Below are 15,668 nucleotides of genomic sequence, written 5' to 3'. Positions count from 1 at the left end.
GAGATAGTGAGTGAGGGTGGGGGAGAAGGGAGAAATTATCACAGAGCAACACACACACACAAAATGCAGGAGGAACTCAGTGGGTCGGCCAGCAACTATGGAAGAGAATAAAAAGTTGACATTTTGAGCCAAGACTCTTCATCGTGACCGAAAAGGAATTGGAGAGAAGCCAGGCCCCACTTCTCACTGCTACTGCCCGGCAGGAGGTACAGGATCCTGAAGGCCCACTTTACCATGCTACTTGTCGGGTTCTTGAACCATGCTGCACAACCCTAACCCTACACAAGCAAAAGAACACCACGGACAACCTTTTGCTCTACCATGGACTTGGCCTAATTAAGTTTTTTGCTTGAAACTCTTGTCTTCCCACTTCGCTGTTTTGTGTAATTAATATTCAGATCGCACTTTGTGTTGTCTGTATCTATATGCCTGTGATGCTGTTGCAAGCAGATTTTTAATTGTAGATTAATGAGATTCTGCAGATGCTGGAAATCCAGAGCAGCTCACAAAATATTGAATGAACTTTGCCTCTATGGATGTCAGGTAGCATCTATGGAGAGGAATAAACAGCTGATGTTTTCAGTTGAGATACTTCAAGACTGGAAAGGGAGGTGGGGAGAAGCCAGAAACTTATTTGGGCTTCAGATGATCGATTATTGGAACAATTTAGAACCATTGCAAGTTTGAATGACAGAATAGATGTGATGGACGGAATGATCTACCGGAGGTGGATCCCAAGAGGAGGTTTCCCTTGGAGGAATCTTGATTTAAGAGACATGGTTTCAGGATGGGGAGGATTACCAATTCCTGGGTGTCAATATCTGAGTTCCAACAGTGGCCGTATTTCATTAGGAATTTGAGGAGTCTTGGTATGGCATCAAATACTTTGTCAAATTTCTACAGATAAACTGTGGACAGTATTCTAACTGGTTGCATTACCAAAAATTATTTTTAAAAATTAAACTAGTAGTGCAAAAAGAGGGGAAAAAATAGTGAATCAGTTTTCATGGGTTCATTGACCTTTCAAAAATCTGCTGGTAAAGGTGAAGAAGGGGTTCGTTCAGGCTCCTGTACTACCTCCTCATTTTTATTTTTAAATCTTTTTTTATTAATTATTATTGAAGATTAACAAAAAATACATTAAGTCAATATGTCATTATGTTTGATAAGGAATTAGCAAATAATTGATTAACAAAGCTAAGCAATATATCAATAATAGAAAAAATGTTAAGAATTTTTTTTGAAGGAAAAAGTAAGAAAATAAAAACCCCTACTAACTGGGGGTGTGGGGGGGAAAACAACAAACAAAAACCCATTGGGTGCACAACCCCAGAGCTATACATCATACAAACTTCCATTTAAAAAAAAAACACATCAATCCGCCAGCTCAAATCCATTTAAAGAAAAATCGGAAGAAAACCATATTAATTAACTCAAATCAGATCTGTGCCGCCTCCTCGATGGTAGCAATGAGAAGAGGGCACGTCCAAAGTGATGGGGTCCTTAACGTGGGTGCTGACATTTTTGAGGCAGCGCCTCTTGAAGGTGTCCTGGATACTAGGGAGCTTACTGTCCATGATGGAACTGGTTGAGTTGACAATTTTCTGCAGCTTTATTAAGTACTTTATTAAGTATTCCTGCTCGTTAATGCAAATATCTAATCAGCCAATCCATGTGACAGCAACTCCACGCACAAAAGCATGTAGACATGGTCAAGAGGGTCAGTTGTTCAGACCAAACATCAGAATGGGGAAGAAATGTGACCTAAGTGACTTTAATTGAATGATTGTTGGTGCCAGATAGGGTGGTTTGAGTACCTAAGGAACTGCAGATCTCCTGGGATTTTCCCACACAACAGTCTCTAGAGTTTACAGAGAACGGTAAGAGAAAACAAAAAGAAACACAGCAAGCGGCAGTTCTGTGGGTTAAAATGCCTTGTTAATGAGAGAGGTCAGGGGAGAATGGGCAGACTGGTTCATGCTGACAGGAAGGTGACCGGAACTGATATAACCACGAGCTACAATGTGTGCAAAGAGCATCTGAGTCCATAACGCGTCACGCAACCCGATGGGCAACGGCAGCTGAAGGCCACAAACATACCCAGTCATGAGAAAATCTGCAAATGCTGGGGGGTAATCAGCAGGCCAGGTAGCATCAACGGAAAAGAAACTGTATTAGGATAAACATGATTTGGGGAAAAAAAACTTGTATCTTGATGTCAAAGTGAATTTATTAACGAAATGTGTATGTTACTGTATGCAACATGAGAGCAACACCTTGTATTCCATCTGAATAGTGGTCAACGTGACAGCACGAACATCAATTTCTCTAACTTCTAGTCATTTCTCCCCCTCCCCTTTGCTACTTCAGTTCCCTATTCTGTCTCCCCTCTTACCTCTAATCCTCATCTGGCCATCACCATGTAGACCATAAGTCTTGCAGATAGGAACAGAATTAAGTCTTTCAGCCCATCAAGATTTCTCCGCCATTCTATCATGGATGATTTATCAATCTTCTCGACCCCATTCTCCTGCCTTTTCCCCATATCCCCCTCCTGTGCCCATTCTCTTTCACATTCTCCCATGGCCCACTCTCCTCTACTGTCGGATTCCTCTTCCTCCGGCCTTTTACTCTTCCACCTATCATCTCCCAACTTCTTACTTCATCCGCTCTTCCCCCACCCTCCTCCCGTCCCTCTCACCTGGCTTCGCCCATCACCTGCCAGCCTGTACTGCTTCCCCTCCCACCTTATTCTGTGCGATTGTCCGCTCTTGTGCGATCTTCCCAACAGTAGCATGGAGAAGGTTTGGTTTGGATGATGGGGGTCCTCCAGCGTTTTGTGTGTGTTGTTCAGCAATTATCTCTGCTGATTACCATTTAAGATGGGTGAAAAGAGAAAAAGAAGAATGGATCTAATATCTTTTTTATTTTTTATCCCCCCAGGAACTGGAGAGAGCATTCTCTCGGCATTGAGTAACCTGCCATCTCTTCCTTGGATAGCCAGCTTCAAAATCAAGCCATTCTTGCAAATGATCTCTGTCTGTCAATGGGTTCTAACGTTTCTAATTATGGGTAGGTAACTTGTCTATGGTTAAACATTGAACTATTGGTGCAGAACAGTACAACACAGCACTATGACCACGCCAAGCACGGTGACATCTGCTTGTATGTGGTCCATATTCCTCCATTCCCAGCCTGCTCCTGTGTCCATATGACCTTAGGACATGAGTGTATAGCTGTCGACTCTGCTCCGGCATTCTATCATGGCCAAGTTATTTATTTAGCTGTGCAGAGTAGGCCCTTCCAGCCCCTTGGGCCATGCTGACCCAGCAGCCCCACGATCCCAAGTAACCCTAACCTATTCACAAAACAATTCACAATGACCAATGAACCTACCCATTACGTCTTCGAACAGTGGGAGGAAACCGGAGCACCTGGAGAAAACCCATACATTCCACAGGGAGGACATACAGAGACTCCTTGAACTGCGAACTCCCCAATGCCCGAGTTGTAACAGCATTGTGTTACTGTGGCATTCATTTTCCCTCTCAACCCCATTCTCCTGCCTTCTCCCTATAACCTTTGACATCCTGACTAATATACCCATTAAATACCCATTTAAATATACCCATTGACTGAGCCTCCACAGCTACCTGTGGCAATGACTTCTCTCACTTATTGGACTTGTAAAGGCCAATGTGCTAAAGCTCGCTTTTTGACCCTTTCTATACTGTGGTTTCAAATGTCTGTCTTGACAGTGAAGTATATGCCCCATGATGGTGATAAAAAACATTAAGAAAAAGTATGATTTCATATTGGGCTGGTCCTCACCCCCACTTTAAGCTTTGCTTCCTTTCTGTTGCAGGGGTCACCTGTGTGGTAATCTTGTACTTCCTTCATGAACTGCTGGCCAGTTGATCAAAACAGGCTTGTTTATCTAATCCCCTCTCATTCTCCTATACTGCAGGGAATAAAGTCCTAGTATTCAAACTTTCCCAGTAATTCAGGTGCTCAAGTCCTGGCAACATCCTTGTAAATTTTCTCTGCACTCTCTCTTTCAACCTTATTGATATATTTCCTACAGATAGGTGACCAGAAACACATATAAATGTATATATAAAAAAAATTAATACAAAAAAGTGGAGTAGTGTACATGGGCTCATCGTCCATTCGGAAATCTGATGACCAATGTTTTGTACAACTTCAACATAACACCCCAACTGCTGTACTCTGTACTCTGATTTGTGAAGGGCAACGTGTCCAAAGCTGTCATAAGTTACAGCCCTATCTACCTGAGTTGTCGTTTATACTGCAACTTCAAATGTCCATCTTGACAGTGAAGTTCATGTCCCATCATAGTAATAGAACCATGATAAGTTTTCTTTTCTTTTAGTTTTCCTGTTCCCTTGCATGATGGCGCCAGTGACCCTCGGTGACATTGTGGGCTGCAGATGAAAGCAGCATCCACCATCCTGACCGTGCTCTCTTCTCACTGCTGCCATCTGGAAGGTGGTACAGGAGCTTCATGACTCTCACCACCAGGTTCAGAAACAAGTTATTATCCCTCAGCCATCAGGCTCTTGAACCAGAGGGGATAACTTCACTCGCCTCATCATTGAAATGTTCTTGTTATTTTGGATAATTATAATAAAAAGATTTGAAAAGAAATGTTCCCGCAACCTATGGACTCACTCCCAAGGACTCTTTATCTCATGTTCTCAATTTATTGCTTTATTCATTTATAATTATTAATTCTTTTTGTATTTACACAGTTTGTCTTCTGCACTCTGGTTGAACACTCAAGTTGGTGCAGTCTTTCATTGACCTGTTAAGGTTATTACGCTATAGATTTATTGAGTATGCCCACAAGAAAATGAATCTCAGGGTTGTGTATGGTGACGTATGTACTTTTGATAAATTTATTTTGATTTTGATCACTGTTTGACCTGTGCTTCGTTTCTGTTGCAGGAGTCACCTGCACCATAATCTTCTTGTGCATCTTCTTCACAAGTTGTTGGCCAATTGCAGCTCTGTATTTTTCCTGGCTGGTCATTGACTGGGACACACCCAAGCAAGGTAAGAGGTCAGAGGCACTGTGGGCACCTCCTGGGTGGATGTTGGTTTTGGAATTGGTCTTATGGCCGGGCAGATGGGGTTCGTCAGCTGTGATTGATGGTTCATCTAAGAGAAGGAGAACTTTGATCTCAAACCTCTGCTGCCTTGAAGCTATACCCACTCGTGGGGAAGGCTTCAGGAGTAAACCCCAAGGGAAAATCCAGAGCTGGAGTCCCTAGGGAGTCCCACATTGAGTTAAATCCTGACTGGCAACTCCTGCGACACTGCAGGTGCCAAAATGTATCGGTCTCTGCTGTTCCTTTGGATCTATCAGCTGCATGGAGATATAGAGCCTGCTATGTGGGCAACAGCTTGCTCTCCACATCATACTGCCCTGGCTTGTGTATACATAGACAGCTGGGACGCCACATCCATGACAAACACAGTTAATGTGTCATATGGTCTTATTGTCATATTATAATAAAGAAGTGCTGTGCAAAAAAATCTTAGACAAACTTACAAACATTTGTATATAGCTAGGGTGCCCAAGACTTGCACAGTGCTGTGAATGCCAATGAAGTTCACTCCCCCTTTTCCACCTGCTGCTGGGGAGTATTCTGGAGTTGTGTGAACATTGCAGGTATTAATTCAAGCACAAACTAATCTTCAGTTAATTGAAATTACAGTAGTGTGTAAAAGTCTTGGGCACCTAGCTAAGTATAACCATTAACCAAGGGCTCCATGGACCCCTGCCGTAGACCATAAGACATAGGAGCAGAATTAGGCCGTTTGGCCCATCTTTCCATTAACCCTCTCAACCTCATTCTCCTGTCGTCTTCCCGCAACCTTTTGCCCTTACTAATCACAAACCTATTGACCTCCATTTTAAATATACTTTATGACCTGGCCTCCACAGCTGTCTCTGAACACAGGTTCACCACTCACTGGCCAAAGAAATTCCTCCTTATCACTGTTCTAAATGGACATCCCTATATTCTGAGTTTGTGCTCGCTGGTCCTAGACTCTCCCACTATAGGAAACATCCTCTCCATATCCAACGAGATTTTCCCCTTAAGTCTTCTAAACTCCAGTGAATACAGGCCCAGAGGCATCAAATGCTCCTTGTATGTTACTGCAACAGACTCGCAGGTGAAGGGTTGCCTCACCTGGAAGGACTATTTGGGGCACTGAATTCCCATTCCCATTCAATATGTCCATCCATGGCCTCCTCCACTGTCGGGATAAGGCCACACTTGGGTTGGAGGAACAACACCTTGTATTTTGTGTGTGTGTTTGTTTGATAGGCACATGAATGATTGAAAAACAAAGGATATGTGTGAGGGAAGGGTTAGGTTGATCTAAAGCAGGTTAAGATGTTGGGCACAATATTTGTGACTGAAGGGCCTATATTCTATTAGTTACTGGACGCCATCCAAGATTGTATGGAAAGTGACCTGCTTTCTTTACAGGAGGCCGCCGATCTGCGTGGGTGCGGAACTGGGCTGTCTGGCGATACTTCAGAGATTACTTCCCCGTCAGAGTGAGTAGATTGAAACAAGGGATTGCCAGTGTGTTTTCGTTACCATCAAAGTGTGTCGATGAGAGACTTCACGAAGGGGTCATTGTAGCATAGTGATTAGCACCACGCTGTTGTCACGCCGACAGCCCGGGTTCAAATCTTACCACTGTCTATCACGAGGGTGTATGTTCTCAGTGTGACCGCATGGGCTTCCTCCCACATTCCAAAAGACTTGCGGGCTTGTAGGTTAGTTGGCCATGTGCGTGTGATTGGGAGGTGTGGGCCAGAAGGGTCTGTTACCATGCTGTATCTCTAAATGGAAAAAAAATAACCTGAACCCATCCTGAGGCTGAGGGAGGAGCTGCTGGATTTTGGAAATCGGAGAGCTGCAATGTGTACAGTTCTTCGCTTTTCACCAACACCACCTAATCTGCATCAGGCATCTTTCCTTCCTGTGGTTTACAACACTTGCTTACCCTTGCATTAATAAGATCAAATGCACAATTAGGCCATTCAGCCCATCAAGTCTACTCCATTCCATCATGGCTGATTTTACTATCCCTTTCCACCTCGATTAGAATCAGGCTTATTATTGGGAACTGTGAAATTTATTAACTTAGCAGTTACTTAACAGTGTGGATGACCAAAGGGACCTTGGGGTTCAAATCCATACATCACTCAAGGTCACTGCACAGGTTGATAGGGTAGTTAAGAAGGCCTATGGGATGCTAGGCTTCATTAACAGGGGGATTGAGTTCAAGAGTAGAGAGGTCATGTTGCAACTCTACAATTCTCTGGTGAGACTGCACTTAGAGTATTGTGTTCAGTTCTGGTCACCTCATTATAGGAAGAATGTGGAAGCTATGGAGAGGGTGCAGAGGAGATTTACCAGAATGTTGCCTGGTTTGGAGAACAAGTCATATGAAGCAAGGTTAGCAGAGCTGGGGCTTTTCTCTGTGGAGCGTAGAAGAATGAGAAGGGACTTGATAGAGGTCTACAAGATTATGAGAGGCATAGATAGAGTGGATAGTCAGTACTTGTTTCCCAGGGCACCAATAGCAAACACCAGAGGGTATATGTACAAAATTAAGGGAGGAAAGTTTAGGGGAGACATCAGGGGTAAGTTTTTTACACAGAGAGTTGTGAGTGCCTGGAATGACTTGCCAGGGATGGTGGTGGAGGCTAAAACATTAAGGGTATTTAAGAGCCTCTTGGACAGGCACATGGATGAAAGAAAAATAGAGGGTTATGGTGTAGTGTGGGTGTAGTATTTTTTTTAAGGATTATATGGGTCGGCACAACATGGAGGGCTGAAGGGCCTGTACTGTGCTGTAGTGTTCTATGGTTAGCAGTAGCAGTTCAATGCAATACAGAATACATAAGAAAAGAAGTAAAATAATAATAAATAAATCAGTTACAGTATATGTATATCGAATAGATTAAAATCGTGCAGAAAACCAGCAATAATATGTATTTTAAAAAAGTGAGGTTGTGTTCAAGAGTTCATTGTCCATTTAGGAATCGGATGGCAGAGGGGAAGAAGCTGTTCCTGAATCACTGAGTGTGTGCTTTCAGGCTTCTGTATTTCCTACCTGATGGTAACAGTGAGAAAAGGGCATGCCCTGGGTGCTGAGGGTCCTTAATAACGGACGTTGCCTTTCTGAGATACCATTCCCTGAAGATATCTTGGGTACTTTGTAGGCTAGTACCCAAGATGGAGCTGACTAGATTTACAACCTTCTGCTGCTTCTTTTGGTTCTATATGGTAGTTTCTCCATACCAGACAGTGATGCAGCCTGTCAGAATGCTCTCCACTGTACATCTATAGAAGTTTTTGAGTGTAATTGCTGACATACCAAATCTCTTCAAACTCCTAATGAAGTATAGTTGCTGTCTTGCCTCCTTTATAGCTGCATTGATGTGTTGGGACCAGGTTAGGTCCTCGGAGAGCTTGACAGCCAGGAACTTGAAATTGCTCACTCTCTCCACTTCTGATCCCTCTATGGGGATTGGTATGTGCTTCTTCATCTTGCCCTTCCTGAAGTCCACAATCAGCTCTTTTGCCTTACTCACACTGAGTGCCAGGTTGTTGCTGTGACACCATTCCACTAGTTGGCATATCTCTCTCCTGTATGCCCTCTCGTCACCATCTGAGATTCTACCAACAGTGGTTGTATCATCAGATTTGTAGATGGTATTTGAGCTATGCCCAGCCACACAGTCATGGGTATAGAGAGAGTAGAGCAGTGGGCTAAGCACACACCCCTGAGGTGCACCCGTGTTGATTGTCAGCGAGGAGATGTTAGTACCAATCCACACAAACTGGTCTTCTGGTTAGGATGTCAAAGATCCATTTGCAGAGGGAGGTACAGGGGCTGAGGTTCTGTAACCTGGTTCTCCTGCCTTCTCTCTGCAACCTTGGTTCTTGTTTATTTAGGGAGTCAATCTACCACTACTTTAAATATACTTAATGACTTTGCCTCCACAGCCATCTATGGTAGTGAATTCCACAGATTCACCATGCTCTGGCTGAAGAAAATCCTGCCAAACTCTGTTCTAAATGGACGTCCCTCTATTCTAAGGTCAAGCCCTCTGGTCTTAGACTCCCCCAATATAGGAGACATTCTCTCCACGTCCACTTTATCTAGACCTTTCAATATTCGGTCAGTTTCAATGAGATCACCCCCCCCCCCCCCCCATTCTTCTCAACTCCAGTGAGTGGAGACCCATACATGAACCCTATCATTCTCGTGAATCTCTCCAATCCCAGCACACCATGACTTAGGTAGGGGGTCCAGAACTGCTCACTGTACTCCAAGTGCGGTCTGACCAATGTCTTATAAAGCCTCAGCATTCCATTCTTGATTTCATATTCTAGTCCTCTGGAACTGAATGCTAACGTTGCATTTGTCTTCCTTACCACGGACTTGACTTGCAAGTTGACCTTTAGGGAAGCAAATGAGTGAAGGGCATTCAGAGTGAACAGCAGGACTCTGGCATCAGAATCTGGTTTATTTTCCCAATAAACATTAAGGGGGCCCTTGATGTTGGACACCACCTTTCTGAGGTTTCACCTTTTGAAGATGGCTTCATCTGAGGAGATGTTAGTGTCCATGATGGAGCTGGCTGAGTTTACAGTCCTCTGCAGCCTTTTCCCATTCTGTGCATTGGTGCCTCCATATCAGGATGTTGCCAAGACTCAAAGGACTGAGCTACAGAAGGAGATTAAACAGGGGTTAAGTGGAGGGTAGAGTGATGAAGGGTGATCTTGCATAGACAGGGTGAATGAATACTGTCTTTTTCCCAGTGTTGTTAAATGAAGAACTAGAGGACATGGACACAATGAGAAGGAGAGATTTATTAAAGATCTCAGTGGCAATGTTTCAAACTGAGACCTTTTTTGGGGGGGGGGGATCCAAAAGGGGTGACGAAGCCAGAATAAGAAAGGGAGGGGAAGGAGTACAAGCTGAGTGGGTTGGGGAGGGGTTGGGTGAAGTAAGAAACTGGGAGGTGATAGGTTGAAAAAGTAAAGGGTTGAAGAAGGATGAATCTGTTAGGTGAGGAGAGTGGACCGTGGGAGAAAGGGAAGGAGGAGGAACACCAGAGGGAGATGATGGGCAGATGAGGAGAAGAGATGGGAGAGTAACCACAATGGATTTTAAGAGACTTAGGTGGGTACAATGGAGCTTAGAAAAATAGAGGTCTATACAGTAGGGAAATTCTATGCAGCTTGTAGAGTAGGTTGCATGGTCATCACTGCAGGCCCTTCGGCCCATAATGTGTGCTGTAGATTTTCTTTGGGTGTATGGAGAAAGAGAGAAGTGGGAGAAATTGCCTCCCTGCATCCACTTCACAGTAGAACATAGAAATACAACAGAATCAATGAAAAACTACACAAAATGACAAACAACCAATGTGCAAAAGACAAAATGCAAAATAAAACAAGATAATAATAATAAATAAATATTGAGAACATGAGATGTTAGAGTCCTTGAAAGTGAGCCTGTAGGTTGTTGAATCAATTCAGCATTGTGGTGAGTGAGGTTATCCACACTGGTTCAAGAGCTTGATAGTTGATGGGAATTAACTGTTCCTGAGCCTGCTGGTTTGGGTTATGGGGTTCCTGCACCTCCATCCTGCTGGGAGCAGCAAGAAGGGAGCATGGCCTGGGTGGTGGAGATCCTTGACGGGTGATGCTGCTTTCTTGTGGCAGCACTGAAGTTGCACAGATGGAGTTATCTCTTGCCTAAAGCTAATTGACATTGTGCATTTCTCCTCTGATAAAGCCCTCATTTACAATGCTAACTGGGCTGGTGGGAGCCAAATGATCTCTTACTACATCTGGTGGACTTTGCTTTCATTTCTGTTGAGTAATCACTTTGGAAAATCCTACCCTGTGTTTACATTGCTGAACTGCCTGAGTACCGGTGTGTACGTGAAACCAAGCTGCATGAGTCCATGCAATCATCGGTATCTGTTATCTGGGAGTTTTACAATGTTTGCTCAGTAATTTGGGTAAAGATAGCGCACAAGAAAACTGTCACATTTTCACGTACCTGACCAGAGTCCCAGTTACTTGGCATGCCAAAGTCAAACTGATGGAAATACTAGTATTTCAGATAGAGTCTTCATTTAATTTGAAGGCTGCTGAAGGTTGTAGCCGGGGGAGGGGTTGGGGGGGTTGGAGGGGGGTAAGCTCCCTACACCTTCTGAGCTAAGAGGGTCCCCTTAAATATTTCACCTTTCACCCTTAACCCATGACCTCCAGTTCTAGTCTCACCCAACCTCCGGGGAAAGAAAAAGCCTGTTTGTATTCACCATATGTATACCCTTCATAATTTTGTTCACCTCTATCAAATCTCCCCTCATTCTCCTCCAGTCCAGGAATAAAGTCCTCACCTATTCAATCTTTCCCTATAATTCAGGTGCTCAAGTTCCAGCAACATCTCTGTAAAATTTCCTCTGTTCTTTCAATCTTGTATCTTTCCTGTAGTTCGGTGACCAGAACTGCACACAATACTCCAAATTTGGCTTCACCAATGTCTTGTACTCAGTACTTTGATTTTTGATAGCCAATGTGCCAAAACCTCTCTTTATGACCCCATGTATCAGTGACACTACTTTCAAGGAATCATGCAAGGAATATTTCTGAACGTCTCCACAACATCCTGAAAAGGGAGTGTGAGCAGCCAGAAGTCGTGATATATATTGGGACCAATGACGTAGGTAGAAAAAGGGAGGAGGTCTTGAAAACAGACTACAGGGAGTTAGAAAGGAAGCTGAGAAGCAGGACCTCAAATGTAGTCATCTCAGGTTGCTGCCTGTGCTATATGACAGTGAGGATAGGAATAAAATGAGGTGGCAGACAAATGTGTGACTAAAGAATTGGAGCGGGGAGCAGGGATTCTGATTTCTGTATCATTGGGACCTCTTCTGGGCAGGTGTGGCCTGTACAAAAAGGACTAGTTGCACTTCAATCTGTTGGATCGCAAGAGAGGGAATTTGAATGCCTGCAAGATGGCATACTGGGGGAAAGGCTATCTTAGATTGGGTGTTGGGTAATAACCCAGATCTTATTGGGGAGCTTAATGTAAAGGAACCTTAGAAAGGGTTCATGCTGCAATTTGAGAGGGAGAAGCATAACTCACAGGTATCAATGGAATAATGGGAATTAGAGGCATAAGAAAGGAGCTTGCCCAGGTGGGTTGGAAGAGGATACTGTCGGGGATGACGACAGAGCAGAGATGGCCGAAGTTTCTGGTAATAGTTGACAAAGTTCAGGATAGATGCGTCCCACAGAAATTTCTAAAATGGCTGGGATAGGCACAGTGGCTGACAAGGGGAGCTGAGCACTGCATTAAAGCCAAGGAAAAGGCATATAAGGTAGCAAAAGTGAGTAAGAAGTTGGATGACTGGAAAGCTTTTTAAAAATTCAACAAAAGGCAATGAAAAAAGCTAAAGAAGAGAAAATGAAATGAGAGGGCAGTCTAGCCAATAATATAAAGCAAGATACTAAAAGCTTTCAGTTATATAAAGAATAAAAGGGAGGTGAGAGCTGATATTAGACCTCTGAGAAATTATGCTTTTGAGGTAGTAATGGGGGACAAAGAAATGGCAGGTAAACTAAATGGGTACTTTGCTTCAGTCTTTACTGTGAATGACACTAACAGTGTGCCAGGGGTCTGTGAGTGTCGGGGAACAGGAGAGAGTGCCATTGCTGTTGCAAAGAGAACAAAGTGCTGGGCAAGCTGAAAGGTCTTGAGGTGGATAAGTCACCTGGACCAGATGGAGTACATCCCAGAGTCCTGAGGGAGGTTGCTGAAGAAGTAACGGATGCACTGTCTGTGATCTTTCAAGGGTCACTTGATTCCGGCATGGAGGAATGCAGAAGACAGGAAATTATCGGCCAGTTGGCCTGACCTCAGTGGTTGGGAAAATGTTGGAGTCCATTATTAAGGATGAGGTTCCGAGGTACTTGGAGACTAATGATATATAGTCAAAGCCTGTAAAGGGAAATCTTGCCAGACAAGATTTCTTTGAGAATTCTTTGAGGAAGTAACAAGCAAGGTGGGCAAAGGAATGTCATTTAATTGGATTTTCAGAAGGCATTTGACAAGGTGCCACATATGAGGCTGCTTAACAAGATAAAATCCTGTGGTGTTACAGGAAAGATACTGGCATGGATGGAGGAATGGCTGACAGGCAGGAGGCAGCGAGTGGAATAGGTTATGAGAGGGATAGGTGGTATGGTCATGGGACATTTGTTTCCTAGGGTTGAAATGTCTAATACCAGAGGGCATGCACTGAAGGTGTGAGGGGATAGTATTAAAGGCAATGTGAGGGGCAAGTTTCTTACTCAATGGTGAATGCATTGTCTGGTATAGTGGAGGCAAATACAACAGAGGCCTTTAAGAGAGGTTTGGATAGGCACGTAGATGTAAGGCAGATGAAGGGATATGGGCACTGTATGTAGGGGGATTACTGGCTGGGTGTTCTCGACTTGCTTTTTTGCTGATTCGGCACAGCGCTATGGGGTGAATGGCCCATCCCTGTACTGTACTATGTTTATCCTGCCCAATGATTTTGAAAATGTTCAGAATTTTGCAATTATAAAGTTAAACTCTGCTTGTTGATAATATTTTTGGCAATTTAAACTGTTTATTCTTGTCTGTTCTTTGTGCAAGATTGCAATTTTATCCAGGATTACAAAACTGTTGAGCAAGTTCATTTTCAAAGTTCAAAGTAAATTTAGTATCGGAGTACATGTCTATCACCTACAACCCCGAGATTCACTTTCTTGCAGGAATGCACAATAAATGCAAAGAAACACAACAGAGTTAATTTTTTAAAACTACACACAAAGACTAACAAGCAAGCAATGTGCAAAAGACAAATTGTGCAAATACAGAAAAAAGTAAATAATAAATATTGAGGACATGGATTGTAGAGTCCTTGAAATTGAGTCCATAGAGTTGTAGAATCAGTATTGGGGTGAGTGAAATCATCTATAGTGGTTCAAAAGTCTGATGGATGAGGGGTGACGACTATTCCTGAACCTGGTGATGGGAGAGTCCTGAGGCTCCTGTACCACCTTCCTGACAGCACCAGCAAGAACAGAGCATGGCCTGGATGGTGGGAGTCCCTGATGATGGATGCTGCTTTCTTGTGGCAGTGCTCTTGGTAGATGTGTTCAATCGTGGGGCAGACGTTTCCTGAGATGAACTGGGGTATGTCCACTACTTTTCGTAGGCTTTTCCAAGGTTCAAAGTAAATTTTATTATCTGATTTTTATTATCTGGCATACTCAGCAAATCTACAGAATGGTAACTACAACAGGATCAATGAAAGGTTAAATAGAGAATAGACAATGACAAACTATGCAAATGCAAACATAAATAATGAAATCATGAACTAACAAGATAGTCCTTCAAGTTAAGATCAGTGGTACTGGGAAAATCTCAGAACATAAGTGTAGTTATCATCTTCGGTTCAGGAGCCAGATGGGTGAGGGGTAGTAACTGTTCTTGAACCTGGTGGTGCAAGTCCTGAGCATTCTGATGGCAGCAGTGTGAAAAGAGCATGCCCTGAGTGGTGAAGATCTCTGATGGGTGCTGTGTTCCTATGACAGCATTTCATGCAGATGTGCTCAGTGGCTGGGATGGCTTTACCTGTGATGGACTGTGCTGGATCAACCACCTTTTGTAGGATTTTCCAATCTCTTCCTCCCTTGGATATTGGTGCTTTCGTCCTGGGCCATAATGCAGTCAACATGCTCTCCACTTGTGTGTCTATAGAAGATTCAGAGTTGTACATAACATTATGTAACTTTATCAATGATTTGGAAAATTTTCAGAGAATTTTGCAATTATAAAGTTCTGCTTTTTTTTTGGCAATTTAAACTTTTTTTCTTATCTGTTCTTTGACCAAGGTTACAGGTTTTGTCTGGAGGGATTACAAAATTGTTGAACAAGTTAATTTTCAGACAATTGAACTGCAAATAGTTATTGCACTGTCTGTGTAAACATTGCTTGTTCACAGGTGAGGAGGAATGGGTCAGGAGTGTCTGAGCTGTGGGTGCAAGTGTGGGGAGGTGATTCTGTGTGAGGGGCTGATGCAGTGAGTTGTGGTGGTATCAATTTGCAGGGGAAGCTACGTTGATTTTAACATGCATCCTGATCCTGCCACTAGTCGTCTTCTCCACCTGTGTAGCTTTGCAGAGGTTTTCCTTCTCCCTGACCTGTGTTTTGTGGGGTGGCATGGTAGCATAGCAGTTAATTCAAATGCTTCACCGTGCCAATGATCAGGGCTCAATTCCCACCCCTGTCTGTACGGAGTTTGCACGTTCTCCCCATGTCCGCGTGCAATTCCTCTGGGCTCTCAGTTTCCTCCACATTCCAAAGACAGACAGGTTATGGTTCATGAGATGTGGGAGTGTGGTGACACTTACGGGCTGCCAGCACAATCCGCACTGTTTTGATTTGATGCAAACAATACGTTTCAGTATGTTTTGATGTTTCACTATACATGCACAAATAAAACGAATCTCTTCTTTAAGAAGGTATCGTCCATAAAAAAAAAAAAATCCCCACCATTT

General features: G+C 43.4%; 1 protein-coding gene across 1 annotated transcript in view; it reads left to right on the top strand.

Moving 5' to 3' along the window:
* dgat2 (diacylglycerol O-acyltransferase 2) overlaps positions 1-15,668 on the top strand; it is a 53,323-nt gene that overhangs the window by 20,627 nt on the left and 17,028 nt on the right. The window contains exons 2-4 of the mRNA XM_059963667.1: positions 2,944-3,072; positions 4,969-5,076; positions 6,525-6,595. Of these exons, the coding sequence (XP_059819650.1) occupies positions 2,944-3,072; positions 4,969-5,076; positions 6,525-6,595 (308 nt within the window). The remainder of the gene's footprint in view (positions 1-2,943; positions 3,073-4,968; positions 5,077-6,524; positions 6,596-15,668) is intronic.

This window comes from Hypanus sabinus, chromosome 3, assembly GCF_030144855.1.
Source record: "Hypanus sabinus isolate sHypSab1 chromosome 3, sHypSab1.hap1, whole genome shotgun sequence".
NCBI lineage: Eukaryota > Metazoa > Chordata > Chondrichthyes > Myliobatiformes > Dasyatidae > Hypanus > Hypanus sabinus.
The sequence above is the reverse complement of the archived record's forward strand: the minus strand, read 5'-3'. Positions and strand labels throughout refer to the sequence as shown.